Source organism: Zootermopsis nevadensis, unplaced genomic scaffold, assembly GCF_977971745.1.
Source record: "Zootermopsis nevadensis isolate Lab colony 2312 unplaced genomic scaffold, Znev_1.0 Znev_ptg000001l, whole genome shotgun sequence".
Taxonomy (NCBI): Eukaryota; Metazoa; Arthropoda; class Insecta; order Blattodea; family Termopsidae; genus Zootermopsis; species Zootermopsis nevadensis.
Window position 1 is genome coordinate 6,447,648 of NW_028259133.1, and position 18,862 is coordinate 6,466,509.

Here is an 18,862-nt window from a genome sequence, read left to right on the forward strand (position 1 = left end):
GATATTTTTATGTGGAGATATATTTTTGACAATTTAATAGACATTTTCACCAATATACTGAACTCCCATTCAGAGGGTTCTGGGTTAAATCCCCAGTCACATATTATGATGGAATGTGTTTTAGTTACTTCTATGAGCATAGGTAAACTAAAACAACCTCAATGGGTTGCCAGCCCATGTTCTTTGTGAAATATAAATTTTAAAAACTAATGTCCTTCATAACTTAGATCATATCTTAGGGAAACAAGCCGGGCATGATCCACAGACTTGTCCGGCTACACAACCAACATTTAATATATGTCCACTGACATTTCCACATGTGTCATTAGTTAAAACTTTCTTCTTTGAGATGCATGTATAGTAATGCTAAATATTTTACATTTCTAGGGTGTGTTTAATGTTGATAAGGAGGAGGGCCTCACACTCATAGAGATAGCAGATGGTGTTGGTGTTGAGGACATCATTGCATCGACAGGTTGTGAGTTTGGAGTGTCACCAGACTTGAAACCTATGGTACAAGTGTCAGTTGAAGACTGAAGATGTAGGGACATGCAGTGTGATTATTGACTTACAGAAATGTTGGTACTACATCTTTTCCAGGAATTCATCAAGATTATTTCTCATAGTATAACTCTACAGTCTTGACTTGAATCAAATCTTGTAAACATTTATGTTAATTGTAGTATTGCTTACAAAATTATTTCATATTTTTAATCGCTCTACCCCTGTTTTGTTGTAGGACAAAGAAGGAAGCAGTAATTAAATTATTAATATACATTCAGGTATTTTTCAAAACATGCTATGGAAGTTCAGTAATGGTGTATGGAACTGAGGTTGTAGCAGTGGAGTTGTCATTGTTGGTCTTCAGGGTTGTGACACCGTATGGACTTGTAGGATACTACTGTATTTGTGAAACATTGGTATCTACCTGCAAGTCCACATGGTATTACAACCCAGAAGATGAATATCGAGTAATTCTGTTTATTCCAGTAATTGAACTTGCATGTCTTAATATATTTTTACATAATTCTAAAGGGATATAATCTTTATTGTTTCTGTTGAAAGGAGTGTAATTCCAATGTCTGTCTGTTACTGACATTTTGATATCGAGGTTAATGAAATGCTAGAACAAGATTTTATGTACAAATAGACTATTACTTTGTCTTGGTTGTTATGGGGACATATCATAGTGAAGTGAGCCAGTGTTTATAAGAATAATAATGGCATGAACTTTAACAAATGGAACAAATTCTCATCATACTTGTTTAGTATACAGAATAATACATGGGCCTTAGATTGTCTTGATTTAATGTATTCATCAGGGGCTTCAAATTGGTACTACAGAACATGAAATAGGAACGGTCTCTGATGTGTTAAGTTCAAGATTGTTTGCTCCATATTTTCTTAAATTCACATCATTGTGACACAGATGTATGAAGTAACTACAAATTGAACTTATGGAGAGTGGACTTGTTTTACAGTCATGAACTGTCATTAAAATCCTTCATTAATTTGACAGTAGTTTGATGACTTTAAAACAGTTTTCATATGATTTTCATATTAAATAGAAATATAAGAAGTGTATATAGTATGGAAGAAAGGAAAACAGGAAAGGTTGAACATCCCATAACAAGGACAAGCTTGTACAAGCTTGTATAAGAATATGCTCCTACTTTCATATGTGTTTCAGAACTTATCATTAGTTTGCCATAGTCATTTTCTTGTAATTTTTCATCTACACTTTTACTCTGTCTTCCATCCTATGTAAACTGGTACAGTTATTTTAATTTGTTTATGCTTTCTTGGATACCTATCACTATGAAATTGCCACTGTCAAGTATAACATACTGTGTTAAGTCACTTATTTCATCACATCAGTATAATTAAACACAGTAAGGAGACAATTATGTAGAGTAGTAAATTTTTATATATTTAAAAGAGATTTAACTTTCATAAGGATGAATAGGGATGCTGGGCTAATTTTATATTGTGATGAACTTGAATAAAAACTTCATGTTTCTTGTGCTTTATTCAAGTATTTGTAATTATCTTTTTACAGATGAATTTTATGTAAAAAAATTTGGTAGATATGACATTACAGCACATTATTTACTTATCTAAAATGTTAAAAGCAACTCACAGAAGTAAGCATTTTCCTTACAACTTCATATAGATGAATTGGAATAGTATTTAATCCAAAGAAATGTAGTTAAACTTTTTGCCATTCAAATTTTTCTATATGTATGTATCTGGTATATGTTTTGAATGGCTCATCTTTCATCTTTATTATTTGTGTAGTACACCAAGTACGTACAAACGATTTCTTATGTTACTCTTGAATGACTTGCAGCTAAATGTTTTTTATCTTTCTTTAAGTCATGATGATTGTTGAGTCAATATGATTATTTGAGTCTAAAACCCTTTTAATACATTCTGTGGAAAAACTTGAAGCTTGATACACTGAAACAACACTGATTACATCTTGGAATGGGGTATATTGTGACCAAGGCCAGTAATTATGTATCCAGTCAGAGGTTTGAATTCACAGAATCTAGTCTAAAATCATTAATAGCAGCTTTCCTGTCATCATTGACATCTCTTTTCATGTCATCCTATGTAATTGACCATATGTTTTCAGCTGTAGTGTCAGCTTGAAACATGTTTGATGTTTTCTGAACAGTCATCATTTTAACAGTTTTCCAAATTATAAAAGATATTTCAGATCAGTGGATTTGCTGTGATAAGCACAGCAAATCCACTGACCTTCAAACACTTCTAGATTTATTTTAAGAATTTTTGTGTGTTCAGTTATTCGGCTAGTCATGTTCGATATAATATTATAGTATATAAATACTGTACACTGTTACACATTTAAACAAAATAGCTTTTGTCCATAACAAACAGTCATGTACCAACAACTAGTAGTTCTCTTTCCATGGAGACTTTTTTTATCATCTATGGTCAGCTTGACCTTCGTCGCCCCATCGGGGTTTTCTTGTGAAAGTACCACGGTGGTTTTGCCTTGCCTTCCATGGCCAGTCTTTACCCACCAGACTGGAAGAGGGGACAAACATCCATGCCTTGAGTGGGACTCAAACCCACGGTCGCAATGGCCAGGCGCACAAGGTCTATGCCTCAGACCGTGTGGCCACTGCGCCGGCCCATGGAGACTTAATACTTCCCAAATGCCCATAATACAGAAAGCTACAGAATTCTAATTGCAAGAAATAAAACACATACATGTGTGCCTACACCGAGTGTTAGGTTATCTAATATTTCTGTTTCTCACCACATAACCATATATCACTTGGGACAAACATTTTATTTCAGCAGTGTTCAGTGATTATGTTTGCCTGTGCCTTAAGTCAGTATACTGATTATATCTAGAACATTTAAAGTTTTGTCTTTCTGTCAGAACAGCATCATTCTCTTATTCAGTTACTAAATTTATTTTTCTGTGACAAGTGTGTTTACTTATTCTTTATAGTCATGTTACTTATTTTCAGCCTGCATATCAACAGGTGACTGACAGTACAAAATTTTAGAGTTGGGAAGTTTTTATTTGCAAATATTTCCAAACTGGTTCCTATGCTTAATTCAGCACACACCATGATGTATGGAGGAGTGGAGGCATAGCTCAAGATATTAACCTTGAATTACAGTAGTATACTGCCAAACCTTTAACCACAGAGTTAAATCAAGCTGGCATGCTGAGGTATGAGGGTTTATATTGCCTTTTCCCATACAATAAAGGTTAACTTTTGCAGTGGGTGTAGGTGGTCAGCTTTGCTCCCTGACCATTATACCCCATGGAACGAGCATTTACTGTGCTTTGTACAGCAGGTTGGATGGGCCTCAGCTAGTTGGACATGGTGGCAAAAGTAAATTCCTGCCCCTGTCAGGAATCAAACCCTGGTTGTCTAGCCTGTAGATAATCATTATACTAACTGAGCTGTTCTGATCCTGTAAATAAATTACAGTTTTGGAAATGGTTTGTACACATGCCTTCTATTTATACATACTGAATGGCAAAGATAAAACGTTATTATTATTGATAATTTATTAATTAGTTGTCTCTTTGAAAGTATTACATAACTTGCATCAGCGTGACAGAAATTTAAAAGAAAGAAAATATTAATCCTTAGGAGACTTCAATCATGATTACATTGTGAAGGGTATGTGATATATCTCTATGAATGTTTGGTTTCTGTGTGCTACATTTTTATATTGAAAGGTCACTTCTGCATGAGATAACTTCTGGTAATGAAGCAGACTTTTAAGTTGCTCATTCTGAAGTATGTCATGTGAATTCTGCAGTGTGCTTGATGATAGTCAAATGCTTCAAAATCTGAGTCCCAGTAAAACTCAAATAGTTGGTGTGTGGTTTGTAAAGGAAAAGGTACATTTTTATACTCACCATGAATGTGTAATTGAGTCTTAGGAATATTTTGATAAATGAATACAGGAAACCATAGGATATGTAATTATAGTTTTATTAGTATTTTGTTTTGCTTGTAATTGGGGTTGAGTTTTCAGTACATAAATGGTTGTGTAAGAATTTTATGTTTTGTTTGATTTACATATATTTCAAAATCTTACTGAATGATATTACACAAAAGGTATTTTGGTTTTTATATGTATAGTTAGTTTCTTTTTAGCTTAAATATGAAGGTTAATTATCATGGCACTAATGCACTGTATGGAACTATCGCCTGCTCTGGTGTGTGTACATGTGCAAATTTTTACACGTGTGTGCATTCATGTGTGTGTGAGAGAGACACACACACTTGACCCACAAGATATCACAACAAGGACACAGTAATATATAAATAAAATTACTGGAAGTGTAGTTTTTACAAGAAATTCTTCTCTTTGTTGCATTTTTTAAATATACATGATGATTCAGAAGTTTCTGTGCACTGACACACCACAGGTGGCACATGAGACTCACCTTGACCCCACAGTTGTGTATTTCAGTTTAATTTAGAATAATATGTGAAAACTGAGGAAGATGCAGCTGTGGGCTTGACACATGAAGCCGAAATAACTCTAGCAGTTCTTTAGCTCTGAACCAAACTTTGACAGATTGAGTTTTGTCAAATATGACATTTCGTATTACTTTCTTCTTCTTCTTCTATGGCTCTCCGGTCCATATTTGGTCCATGGCCTCCTCAGTTCTTCTCTTCCATTCGGTCCTATCCTCCACTGCTCTGTTAAGTCCGTCTGTCCGAGGCTTTGATTGAGGTTTCGAAACATCTTACTTTTTACCGTGCAAGGTTGTTAGCCTTGCGACTAACCCCCAACCTGGAGGACCTCGTATTATTTTGTATGGTTGATATGTGTTCAAAACATAATTCTCACTGTCTTTCTACTGGCATACAGCACATGCCCGTAGCAGTCTCTGCTTCACAGTGTTCTTATGGATCAAAGTTCTGACAAAAAAATTACAAATCAAATACACAACATTCCAGGCTGTCTATTTCACTTCTAATTGGATATAGATTTTACTGGAAATCATAATTAACACGACTCTTATTGACACTGTGATGCTGGATGTGTCTGGTTCCCCCCACAAGTGAATACTTACAGTAGAAGAAATTCCACAATGAATGTTGATGCAGCAACCAGTTGAATGAATGGAATAAAATGGCTTTAGAAATGTCCAATTCAGTCATTTGGTACTGCAAAGAAATTGTCCTTCTTTGTCTGTCTCCCAAAGATACTATAATTGTGAAAACTGCTGTCAAACTCCCTTTCTTAACTTGCAAGTAGGACATGTTGCTATATTATGTTTGTCATTGTAATGACAATATTTCTAACTACAGTAAAACCTCTCTAACTTGGACACTTGCGGTTCCACGATAATGTGTCCAACTTACAGAGGTGTCCAGGATAGAGGGAAAGGGGAAAAGCATCTTTTCAAATTGTGGTGTAATGACAATGTGGTAATTGTAGAGTATTATGGAGCCCTCCCCCCCCCCCCCAAAAAAAAGGGAATTACTGATAACAAAAATCAAAAGGGTAAATTAAATTTTTACAAATTTTGTTTTCACTAAATTAAACCTGCCTGGATAAGTTCAAAGGGAAGGGCACCAATACTTTACGTTTATCGACAATGTAATCTAGTTACTTACATAATCTAACTACTGTAGGCTTGCTCAAATTAAGAATTAATGACAATAATAATAATCTTTTGAAACCCACTCTCATGGTTGCAATGTTCAGAATGTATTTTTTTAATTGTACTTACGGCATTAGCTCAAGATATGATGTCACTTATTTCTTGTAAAAAATTTCATCACAAGACACTGCCTTTTGCTTTTATCTTGGAATTTGTCCATTCCCTTTCTAATTTTCGCAGCAATCAGAATAAAGTTTGAACCATTCCTGGTTGACTATGAGGGAAAGCATACCTTTCCAATTTCCTTTAACACTGTTTAACTCAGTTGGAAGCACTGTACTGACAAAGTTAAAACTCCAGTGAGGGGTTCAACAAAAGAATAACTATACACTTTCACTGGATTCCAATGATGTGTTCAATGTCTCACACCCTCAACCATAAGCTAATCCTCAGGTAGAAGGCATTCATCAGTCAGAAATTCAAAACAACAAAATACTAACTGTAAACGTTTCCCATAAAAGCGTTGAAGCTAAGTGCATGCATGCATGCACCTGTCCATCTTACAACAAAAGGGGTGACCAAGTTCCAGGATAAAGGGGTGTCCAAGATATAGGGTATTGTGGATATGTAAAATTATAGGATATTCACCGGTTCCAATTAAAAGTGTCCAATATAGAGGGGTGTCCAACTAGAGGGGTTTTACTGTACTTGTATTTTTTAAATTAATGGAAAGTGTCCAGAACACACTCTACATTAAACTTTTAAAATAGTTCAGCATCTATTTCTTAACTGTTTTCAATATGCAAAAATAATTATAATAGGGATATAATTTGAATTTACTTCTAACTCCACCTATCTACTACCCTCTAGTAAAACTTCTATGTCCCTCTTTATTGTATTTGTATCATAACCCAATAAATTAACATCATACTGAACGTAATAATAGGCTTACAAAGTAATGCAAATTTTCTTAGTAGGTTATGTGCTAATACTGGATTTCCATGATTTTAAGATGCCATCAATTGTAAGATATACCCTTGGTTTAGTTTTAAGATTTCAGGAAAAATATGTTTATTACAATAGTAATTATCAATATTTAAACATCTGTTTATGAATACGGAATTTTAATTCTTGCTGTCTCTGTGTTTATTGTTCCATGGCTGGTGCTAAGGACATAAAGATTATCGTTGCGCTTTAGTCGTACAATATAATAATGTTTCGATATCGATTTTTATATATACACCAATGAGTCCATGTCAAGGAAGAAGGTACCGATTCTTAGACGCCATCAAATTTACATGTCTGTAATGGTTTACTTCCAAACAGTTTATTTATTTAGTGTTCTGTCTGACGACAGGTCCATATGAACAGGATCCTTTCATCCTTTTCTTGGACTGGGACCTGTTCATATACGTTCTTGGCAGATGATCCAGAAGTGGTTTGCCATTGCCTTCTTCTGTGTGTGAATGGAGTAATTGTCCTGGGCCAACAAAATCCAGTTTCCTTCAACTCCTATCTCCCATAGATCCTGCCTGAGATTATCCTCCCATCTACGTCTAGGTCTCCCCAGTGGTCTCTTCCCTCAGGTTTCCCAACCAGTACCCGGTGCACACCTCTTGTCTCATCCATGCGCGCTACATGCCCAGCCCATCTCATTCTTCTCGACTTAATCACCCTGACAATACTGGGGGAGGAGTACAGATTTTTAAGCTCATCATTATGCAGTTTTCTCCACGCCCCAGCGTCTTCCCTCTTAGGCCCAAATATCCTCCTCAACACCCCATTCTCAAACACCTGCAATCTGTGTTCCTCCCTCTGAGTGAGAGACTATGTTTTGCACCCATACAAAACAACAGGCAAGATTATTGTTTTGTACACTTTAATTTTTAGGTTCTTAGAAATCAGACGGGAAGACAAAATATTTTGAACTGAGAAGTAGCAAGCATTTCCAGAATTTAATCTCCTCCTAACTTCCTCATGAGTGTCATTTTGATTTGTTATTGTTGTTCCCAGATATTTGAACTTTGTAACCCTTTCAAAGGACATTTCCGTCTTCTGGGTTGTTGCGCTGTGTAGTGTGGTCGATGTTAACCAACGTTTCAGAGGTCATACTGCCTCCGTCACCAGGGCGATGACGCCCTGATGACGGAGAACCTCAAGCCTTTCAAAGGACTTATTAGCTACCCTAAGATAATTTTGCCCGCCTGTCTTCTGATGACGAGATACTAACATGTACTTAGTTTTTTCTGAATTTACTTGTAGCCCCACCTGTCTACTAGCCTCTAGTAAAACTTCTGCGTTCCTCTTTATTGTATTCATATCGTCCCCCAATAAATTAACATCATCAGCATATGCCAATAGCTGATGTGTCCCATTCAATTGCAAACCCTGCTGCCTATCTTGGACTTTCCTGATAGCATATTCTAGCGCGAAGTTAAAGAGCAAGGGAGACAAAGTATCTTGTTTTAGACCCTTCTTGATGAAGAATTTTGCTACAGGTTTCATTTAAGTGCGTTTTCATTAGACTCACAAGCTTCTTTGGTCTCTGTTCAAAATTGAATTTGCCCAGTTACAATGGTTCATTAGTTATCACAATCAAATTCAAAGCTGAAGACAATGTTTGCTAAACTATTATGTTGTTGCTTTACATTCTATAGAATAATTACATTAACAAAGCAGTGATTATGTTATTCTGGGTTCAGATGCCCTGTGGTCTTAAAAGTGTCCACACAGCATCACAACCCAAAAGGACAACACTGACATCTTCACTGCCACAGGAAACTCTAATATAACATGCCTTAACAAAGTTACATGTTTTTCATGCTTTACCATCTTTTCAGGGCCCTACATTATGTAGTCCCAGCTCACTAGTTTCAGCATCAACCATATTATTTTAGAAAATTAAACAGTACAACTTTGGTGTTGCCTTTAATGGCATAAGATGTATCATTTCTAACCTGCAGCCTGAAAAGAGAGGGACAATAAATGCACATTTTATACACATCTGGTGAAGAATAGTACAAGTCATGTTCCACCAGCTCCAACTGTCACTTCCAACATCCTAATAGCCACTTTCTACTCATCAGGCTTGCCAGCCTTCTTGCCTTGGGTCTGCTCCACAGTATCACTAAGTTCCCAGGCTTTCCAACTTACAGTTGTCACCCCTGAAACAACATATGAACAGTGTATACAAAGAACATGAGTGATAAAAGATGTTACAAAGTGATGGGGATGGTGATAAAGGGGCATATATAAAAATTTGTGAATTGTCCTTGTTCTTTTTATGACATTGTGTTTAAAAATTTTGACATTCCATTGCATGCTTAAAATTGGGTTATCTATTTCTCAGTTAATGTTATCCCACAGCAACCATTTTTCTTGTGAATCCATAGTATTATATAAAGTTCTGAGTTAAAAACATAAAATCTGAACAAAGTCTGAAGGTTTCTGAAGATAGTGCATTCAAATATGTAAAATTAATATTTTGCTCTTTGTTCATCATCCAAATTATAAACTAGAGCATTTTGGAAGCTGGATTCTGCTTCTGTCATTGTGTATAAAAGGGAAGGGGAACAAGAAATCCTGTTGGCCCTCTTACCTAAGACCTGCTCCAGACTAGCACAAAGGATTTATATCCTTCCGCTTCTTTACAGGAAGATTGTAGCAGAATTCATCTTCCAGAACACTGTAGTCTTATTATTTTATAATTCAGATGATGGGACATAGTGCAACAAGAAAATTCTGGATATTATACTGCACCTCTACCAGAATACTTCAGACTCTGATTAGATTTTGTGTTTTGTATTCACAGCGGTGAGTATGAAGATTTCTGTCTTCTAGGTTGTTGCGCTGTGTAGTCTGGTCGATGTTAACCAACGTTTCAGAGGTTATACTGCCTCCGTCAGGCAGTATGACCTCTGAAACGCTGGTTAACATTGACCAGACTACACAACGCAACAACCCAGAAGACAGAAATCTTCAATAGCATGCTGGATTGCTGAGTATCAGGATTTTAGTCATCGTCCAGCATTCTGGTAAACCCACAACGATTTATATAAATGATGTGTGATAATGTTTGCTGTAGATACCACATAACATCCTGTTGAAAGGGGTCAGAGTAGGTGAAAGATTGTAAGCGAGGAGAGATAAACCTTACTACAGTAAAACCCCTCTAGTTGGACACCCATATATCCTGGACACCCCTCTATATTGGACAGTTTTAATTGGAACCGGCGAATATCCTATAATTTTACATATCCACAATACCCTATATCTTGGACACCCATTTATCCTGGAACTTGGTCACCCCTTTTGTTGTAAGTTGGACAGGTGCATGCATGCACTTAGCTTCAATGCTTTTATGGGAAACATTTACAGTTAGTATTTTGTTGTTTTGAATTTATGACTTATGAATGCCTTCTACCTGAGGATTAGCTTATGGTTGAGGGTGAGACATTGAGCATATCATTGGAATGCAGTGAAAGTATATAGTTATTCTTTTGTTGAACCCTTTACTGGACTACAGTAGGTATTGCTGGTACAGCTTTAACTTTGTCAGTACAGTGCTTGCAACTGAGTTAAACATTGTTAACAGAAATTACAGTAGTTAGATTATGTAAGTAAATAGATTACATTGTCAGTAAACATAAAGTATTGCTGTCCTTCCTTTTTAGCTTATCCATGCAAGTTGAATTTAGTGAAAACAAAATTTGTAAAAATTTAATTTACTTTTTTGATTTTTCTTATCAATAATTTCCTTTTTGGGAAGGGCTCCATTATACTCTACATTTACCACATTGTTATTACACGACAATTTGAAAGGATGATTTTCCCCTTTCTCTCTATCCTGGACAACTCTGTAAGTTGGACACATTATCGTGGAACCGCAAGTGTCCAAGTTAGAGAGGTTTTACTGTATATCTACCTTTGCTTGTTAGTGATTTTATCTTGTAAAATGTGGCACATCACAGAAGAGATTGGTATCATACAACAGGTACTTCAGCAACTGAAAACGAAAGCCTCGTGAGGTTGGCATTTTGTCATTTTAATTTCAGCTGTATTTGCCACTTTATGCCAACACAGAGTACAAAAATATACGGAAGGGAAGTCACCAACAGTTTTAGTTTGCGGTTTGCTAGCAAGGTAAGTTAAATTCTACCCTCCACGGCATTCCTGTTTTAATGAGACCCGGTATAACGTAACCTTGTAAAATTGGTGATCTCACAACCAGCTTCTTTGTAGTAATAAATATGTTATGCATATTTCCCCCCATTTTACACATTGATTCTGAGTTTGCTTCCACATCCTTGATAGTTTGTGGGTACATATAACCACATTGTTGTACAAGCTGATCAGACTACTGTCACTTGGAAAAGAAGCACTGGATGTGTGTTCCTTTCAGAGTATTCGCTGATATTCAATATTTTATTAGTTAATAAACAACTGTGACCCATTCTTCCTAACAAAGATTTTAAACTATAGACGAAGATCCTGAACTCTTTCTATCAATATTAGAAAGTTCTTCTAATGCAATAAGGATATAAAATTATGTTATCAGGGTATTCTGTCACTCTCTATGTTCATTCTGAAACTTCCGGGATGAAGGGCTCTGCTGTATGTACTTCAGGCTCATTAACTTGATCAGCTATGTGAACGTTTAGTAACTTGCTAAAGTAATCTTTCCATCTGTCTATGATGTCATGTGAGTTCGTGAGCAGATGTGTCCTAAGTTTGTACCCCTTCTTGAATTCCCTTATGCCTCTATACAACTCTGTGATGGGTTGTTTTTGCTGTTAGTTTCCAGCTTCCCTATCTGATCTTTCAGATACTCCCTCTTCTTATTCCTCAAAGTTCTGCTGGTTTTGTGCCTTACACTGACATATCTTTCCCTGTTTATTCGTGTATGGGCCAGCAGCCATTTCAATATAGCCTGCTTCCTCTGTCTTATCAAACCACGAAGTTAGTACAAATAAATATACTAAACACTTCCACCTGAAAAGTAGTACATTTGTCTAATGTAATTAAATTTGTACTTATTTAATGTCTAGGAGACTGCAATTAAACTGAAATTAACTGCCAAGATAGGCATAAGAATCTTTGTTTCCACAATTTATTTTTAATAAAGTAATTATGGTTACAGTATTTAGATTCATTGTGATATTAAGCGTTTTAGCCAGTAAGAGGATGACAGATATTATAACTTATAATATTTATGATAAAAGATATAATAATAATGACCTCTGTTATTTTTCCTCTGTAATTCATGTAGTCTTGGAAATTATTATACTTCATCTTCTTACGATGACAGTCTACATGATGGAGTTCACTGTTTCAACCTGAAAAAAGGAGAATTACATCCATTTGTAGCTTAATATGTTACATACTTACTTTACCGTAACCATTTCGTGAGTGCTATCACATAGATATACGAAAGTGTTTGACTTATACGGTTATGAATTTAAAATGTTTTCTCAAAACTAAATTTATTTCATTATGAATCTGATTCCTGTAGTCATGGTGAATCTGTGCATCAAAGGGTTGTTAGAAGTAAAAGGTAAGGAGATGATGGAAGGGAAACAGGCAGCAGATAATGAAGCAAGTACTGTCCATCATACAAACATTATAGGATTTGAGGTGTTCAGGGTGGTGAAAACATTATTTCTCAGGGGCAGGCTGTCTCATTTCCAGTGTCAGTAATGTCTTTGGCTGTGTAGTATGTGCATTCGTTTTCCTTCTACCCGCTATTCTGTGATGTAGGCAAAGCACACAGTTTTGTCCTTGGAGCACTGATACATTGCACTATCTGGCTATGTTAACTTTATGCCAAGTGAGAAGTACAGAATGATACAGTTTGTCTATAAGGAAGAGAATGTACATCCTTATTGTTGCCAGACTACTTATAAAATATCATTTTCATCAAGCAGTCAAAGAGTTAGGTCATATCGACCCGTTTTGGCCTTGTAGTCTGAAAGTCTCCTCTGCCGTCTTCAAGTGTTTGTTTGTCCACATGGTGTGTAGTTTTTTAATAATTTGGGAAATCTGTCACTAATAAAATAATACTGTAAAAAGAGTAAAAGCTGTTCCACTATACACCATGTAGGTTCTTTGGGGTGAGAGGTAGTACAGCTCCTCATTCTTGACCTTGGCACTATAAATGGGTGAGTGGTCAGCATCACACCCCAGTCGTGCTTTACCCCTGGTAAAGAACCCCGCAACCCATTTGATAGGAGGATGGGTGGGCCCAAAACGTAGCGAAGCGTAAGTTGAATTGAAAGTTGAAAACGAAAGCGCACGAGTGTAGACATAGCTTTTGAGTAATGTTCACAGTTGATTGTATGCATTCTGTACATCTACTTAAGATACAGTCACTGATGAAACGCATTTCTGACAGGATACAACATGGCTCCGATATCTAAGTATATAAGTGTATCAATTTTGAGTTTACATCGATGTTGGACAAGAAAGCAACTCTGTGAAGTGTCAAAGGTAAACGTAAAGATGCATATTGTTATAGTGTATGCTGTTTACGATGTGTTACATCATAGTTCAAGGTTAAGAATGACGTTTCCACATAAAAGGATTATCGTCTTTAACCTACAATATGCTCAACAGTTTTGTAATGTATTCACAAACCTGTATTATGTGTAGTACGGAAGTGCTATGTTACAGTTACCCCCCTTGTTGTTTGTTTCAGGTGTTTTCTTGTCCATATTCTTTTATAACAAACAGAAACAACAAAATAAGAACTGCTACAGAAGCTGTGAAGGATATCCCAAACGGAGCCAACCTGTTAATAGGTGGTAAGAAATGTTGGGTGTCAGTGCTCTTATACTACAAAATTACAGAATCAGTAATCCACTATAAATGCTTATAACTGGACTATTGATCTCATACAACTTACAATTTAATAACACCAGTGTCTTATAGAATTAATAACTGTACAATTGCATTGCATACACGTTGGAATTCCGGGATCAGACTGCAGTTCTCGTGTCTCTTTCCCTCTGTACCCCTTTGTATTGCCAACTGGTGCACTCTACTCTCACATAAAACTAACATTCCAGTGATAGGTTAGTGGGGTTGTGTAGGTGACAGCAGTTTGTGTCAGGCTTAGTAATTTTAAATAAAAAAGTATTTAAAAAAAAACCGATGAGAAAAGTGAACTGTTAAATGGATTTGAATGAAACTCATACAAGTTGTGAAAAACAGAAGTAAGTTTGTATGCAAAAATATTTATTCTATTCAGAGTTCCATTCAAATCCACTGAGCTGTTTATTTTTACTGTTGTTTAAATCTTCTTTACCATGTGTTAATAGATGATTATTGTATTGCAAAGTTGCTTTTCCTTTAGGTTTTTTATACTTTTGCATAAGCGAAGAACTCCTTATGGATCCATCCATGTCTGACTAACTCTCTACCATATTTTTAGCCACCCCTGCGAACTAGGTAACCCCAGGCAAAGTGAATGTAGGAATTCAAATGCTGGGGGTTCCTCTCCATCACTCTAGGGATGGTGGTGCTTCTGCCTGAGTGAAACTCTTTCCTCTGGGCCTTTGTCACCCTCATGTTTCTTCATTTTTGGTTCTCACCCACAATTCTTTCTCTCTCTAGCTTTTCTCCTCCCGAGTTACCCTTGCACAGTTGGAAACCCCTAGGCTTTTTCCATCTCAGGTTAGAGCACCCAGGCCTTGGAAACACCAGAACTGCTCCAAATGGGTTTGGCCATCCACTGGGGTAGGCCAACTCCAGGGGTTGGTGCCCCCCCCCAGGTATTGCCCCAACTGCACTTGTTCCCAACTGGGCATGCAACCACTATTGGATCTTCAACACCCAGGCCTTTCCACCTGTACCTACCCCACTGGACTTCCAAATTCATTGCTTATCCTTCATTGGGAATGGACACTTCTGGGTTTCCACCATGCCAAGTTAGGCCACCACCGGCACTGCCCACAACAGGCTTTGCCGCACATGAAGCTAGGTCATCTGTGGGGCCTTAATCCACAAGGTAAAATGAGAGAGATTTTCCCCAATCTTGCTTCAAACTGGGGTTGACACCCCCACAGCTTAACAGACCTGTTCTTTCCCCAACAAACTTGTGACTTGTGGCCAAGCCACCGTTTCTTGTTGCTGCAGAGGCTTTGCCCTCCTGACTTTCAGAAACAACATGTTTGCCCTCGCTGGACTTGGAAACTACTGGCCACCAAAGGGGACTGCCATCCAGAGGCTTGGATCACTAGGGGGCTAGCATACCATGAATTTTTCCAACAAGCTTCCTCAAAGTCAGGCTTGTTACCTCATTGCGTCACATCTTTCATCCCATTGTTGGAGTACATTGTAGGATTTGAGGTTTCCATGGCGGTGAGTCTTCTGGGTTGTTGTGCCATGTAGTCTGGTAGAAGTTTACCTACGTTTCAAAGGTCCTTGCTGCCTCCATCTTGAGGGCGATGAGTAAGCTGTGAAAGTGGAAAGCGCTGGAGTTATAGGGACCAGACACTTAAGGAATTGCCTAACCGTAAAGTAGTGCAGACTGGTGTCAGAATCAGGTGAGGATATGTGAACCAATAGGAGCGTGTGGGCGTGGCACAGCATGTGTGAGAGAGATGGAGCGAAGGAAAGAGATAGAGGTCCAAAAAGACAGCCCTTTTAAGGGCTTCTCGGAGTCTGACCGGTGGATTACCAGACATATGGGAGGTGTGTGGTCATGATGAGGGGGAAACAGGAGCCAGGGCCAGATGTGCCTTGAAAAGGGCTGAGTAGTGGTTAGTGGAACAGGAGGGATTAGCAACGCACTATGGGATGTTTCTGGGGTCCTTGGAGAGAGTGGTTAAGGGGCTTCCATGACCAGTTCAGGCAAAGTCCATCCTCACTGTCACTGTTCAGATCTACATTGTGAGAGATTTTGAGATGAGTTGAGATGGAAGATTATCTACCATACTGTAATTTGATATTACACTCCAAGCTTTTTATAAAAAATTTCAATAATTATACTTGTCTGAGAATCATTTTATTGCTCATTGGAAACAAAATCTCCAGACTTAAAATTATATGAAGATTTCTGTCTTCTGGGTTGTTGCGCTTTGTAGACTGGCCGATGTTAACCAACGTTTCAGAGGTCATACTGCCTCCATCATCAATTATATGTCTAAGGTTTATTCTATTTCTAGGCTTTGGACTGTGTGGAATTCCTGAGAATCTGATATCAGAAATCTTAAAAACAGATATAAGAGAACTAACTGTTGTCAGCAATAATGCTGGTGTGGATGATTTTGGTTTGGGCCTGCTTCTGAAAGAGCGTCGTTTGAAGCGGATAATAGCATCATATATTGGTGAGAATGCAGAGTTTGAACGCCAGTATCTGTCTGGAGAACTGGAGCTTGAATTAACACCACAGGTGAGTGACAGAATTATTAGAGGTTTCTTAATCTATTAGACATTTGGTAGGACTCTGTGAACAAGTGATCAGCCCATCACAAGGCTTCTACCTATACACAGGACAGCACAACACAGAAAGATGCAGACAGACATCCATGCCTTGAGCGGGATTCAAACCCATGGCCACAGTGTCCAAGAGCACGAGACCCACGCCACAGACCACGCAGCCATTTGACCAGCTTTGTTTGGGATGGCATACATAAATTGAATTTAGGTCTAAAAGTTTGCTCTGTATTATGTAGCTTATATTGAGATGGTTACTAGTTTAAATTCTTGGGGCTAGCTATACTGAGTTTATTAATAGTTCCTCCACAGAAGTGCATGTGTTTGCATCTTACAATATAGCTTGGCTGAAACATAAAAGATTTGTATGCCTCCAACATAATGATACATAGTGCTAAAGCATAAAAGTGGGTGTGCTTGAAAATTGAAAAGTATTGAAACAGCACAAGGTCATGAACCTGGAAAACAGAACTTAATTCAAGGGTTTATACAAAAGACTGTCCCGCGCTGTAGCCGCGCGGTCTGAGGCATCATGCTTTGGACCGGCGATACGGAATGCGCGCTGGTTCGAGTCTCGGGGGAGAAGAAATTTTCTCATGAGCTTTCAACCAGTGTATGGGACCGGTGCCAACCCAGCATCGTGAGGAAATTGGGGGGCTACAATGAGTAGCGTAATCCGTTCAGGAAAGCTAGCAATGGCTGGGGGTTCGTCGTGCTGACCACACGTCACCATATATCTGGTTGGATGATCGTTCACCTCTGTTTAGGCATGTGAACGTGATGCCAGGAGTCAAGCTAGTCAGCTTTGGCTCTCTGGAGCTGTTACGCCACAGATTTAATTTAATTTAATACAAAAGACTATAACAGTTTTCAGCGGAAGTGGCGGCTGAAGCGTGCACCAATCACATGTGCTGTGCCATGGTAGGAAGTAGAGGTGGGAGGTGGAGGGGTGAGAAAGAGAGGAAACAAACATACATTGGTGCCAGATGTAGCATCATGGAACATTGGTTTCTGGTGAATGGTCACAACACTACACAAAGACATGTAAGAATTGGCAACAATGCAGTGCGGCTGCTGATGCTTCTACCATGGGGTTTCTGAACAGACTGAGGTCTCCCTGCTTACCAACAGACCATTGAGCTGATTGGTCACTCACAAAGAGCAGAACTTGACTCAGCCGCCAATTCCACTGAAAAATACTATAGTGTAAATAAATATAAATATATAGCACTCACAACATCTTTGATCTTTTTTATTTGGTACTTCTATATCAACTTGATAATTGCATTTTAGGTCTCAGATCAGCTCTACAGTTTCACTTATGTTGATTTAAAAGATGTAATTTTCATATAATATATTCCTCTGTGGTACCATTATGTATGTATTTTGAGGGTGAACTCTAGTGTTATAGTAAATTTCTTTCTTGTAACATTCCTGAAAAGCACCATTTTTTGGTATAAATAATACATGCTGTAGAAATCTAAATGCATTAAACTAATATCACAAACACACTAAATATCAGCCTAATTGGTAGGTTGATATTAGTAATTTTTCTGTTTGAAACTATTACTCTCACTGAACAAGAGTGTTTTTTAAAGGGGACTTTGGCTGAAAGGATCCGTGCTGGTGGTGCTGGTATACCTGCATTCTACACACCGACAGGTTATGGCACACTCATCCATGAGGGTGGAGTACCAATTAAATACAAGCCAGGTGGAGAGGTTTGTTTTTTAATTCCTGTTTTTAATTTTTATGCCCATTACTAATCTATTTTACACAGTAAAATAACAGCTTCAGAATTAAAATTATAATGGGAAAAAAATGATGGATACTTTTAGGGTAGCTTAGTCAGTGACTGACTATGGACTGGACGACCAAGGTTCAATCCCCAACAGGGACAGGGGATTTTTCCTCTAGCCTCTGCGTACATTTCAGCCACTTCAATGTTATGTGATCACCATTTATGGGTCATATGTGAATGCTGCTTGGCAGTTCTTTATATGAGGGCCATATTAACCTTTAAACAACAGGGATTTAAATGGCAAAGTGGTAGCAGCCCTACGGAGGTTTTTTTCCAGGTTTTTAAACTTTGATATTATCTAAAGTAAACATGATAAATTGACGAAATAAAAGCCATATTTATTCGAATATAACAGAGAATACATAGAGTTTTTTTAAAAATGCAGTTAATATGTTAATTGCCTAAATAGGTCTTATTAACTTTACTTTCTCCTTTGGAAGCTCATTCGACATGGTAGAAGCCATGGTTGTGAACTAATGACCACACAGAAAAATTTGTTTCCCCTA

The 18,862-nt window shown here is 37.6% G+C and overlaps 2 protein-coding genes and 1 long non-coding RNA gene across 6 annotated transcripts in view; 2 read left to right on the forward strand and 1 right to left on the reverse strand.

Annotated features, from left to right (window-relative positions):
• Positions 1–4,563, forward strand: part of LOC147875183 (succinyl-CoA:3-ketoacid coenzyme A transferase 1, mitochondrial-like) — a 28,141-nt gene extending 23,578 nt beyond the window's left edge. For both annotated transcript variants that reach the window (XM_087360694.1, XM_087360751.1), the window contains one exon: positions 388–4,563. In XM_087360694.1, coding sequence (XP_087216820.1) covers positions 388–537 — 150 coding nt within the window. In that variant the 3' untranslated portion in view covers positions 538–4,563. The remainder of the gene's footprint in view (positions 1–387) is intronic.
• LOC110829280 (uncharacterized) lies at positions 4,473–12,733 on the reverse strand. Of its 2 annotated transcripts, XR_015532463.1 has the most exons (4): positions 12,359–12,733; positions 11,046–11,126; positions 9,079–9,285; positions 4,473–5,432 (listed from the first exon to the last, which is right to left on the reverse strand). It is a non-coding gene; the product is annotated as an uncharacterized LOC110829280 (long non-coding RNA). The 2 variants fall into 2 exon arrangements; XR_002542934.2 differs by lacking the exon at positions 4,473–5,432 and having other exon boundaries at positions 8,621–9,285.
• Positions 9,771–18,862, forward strand: part of LOC110829277 (Succinyl-CoA:3-ketoacid CoA transferase) — a 28,168-nt gene continuing 19,076 nt past the window's right edge. Inside the window, exons 1-5 of one of the 2 annotated variants that reach the window (XM_022062846.2) lie at positions 9,771–9,934; positions 11,176–11,263; positions 13,815–13,920; positions 16,285–16,511; positions 18,154–18,276. In XM_022062846.2, coding sequence (XP_021918538.2) covers positions 9,834–9,934; positions 11,176–11,263; positions 13,815–13,920; positions 16,285–16,511; positions 18,154–18,276 — 645 coding nt within the window. In that variant the 5' untranslated portion in view covers positions 9,771–9,833. Of the gene's footprint in view, positions 9,935–11,175; positions 11,264–13,468; positions 13,607–13,814; positions 13,921–16,284; positions 16,512–18,153; positions 18,277–18,862 lie in introns of those variants that run through there. The other variant, XM_022062847.2, reaches the window with a different exon arrangement.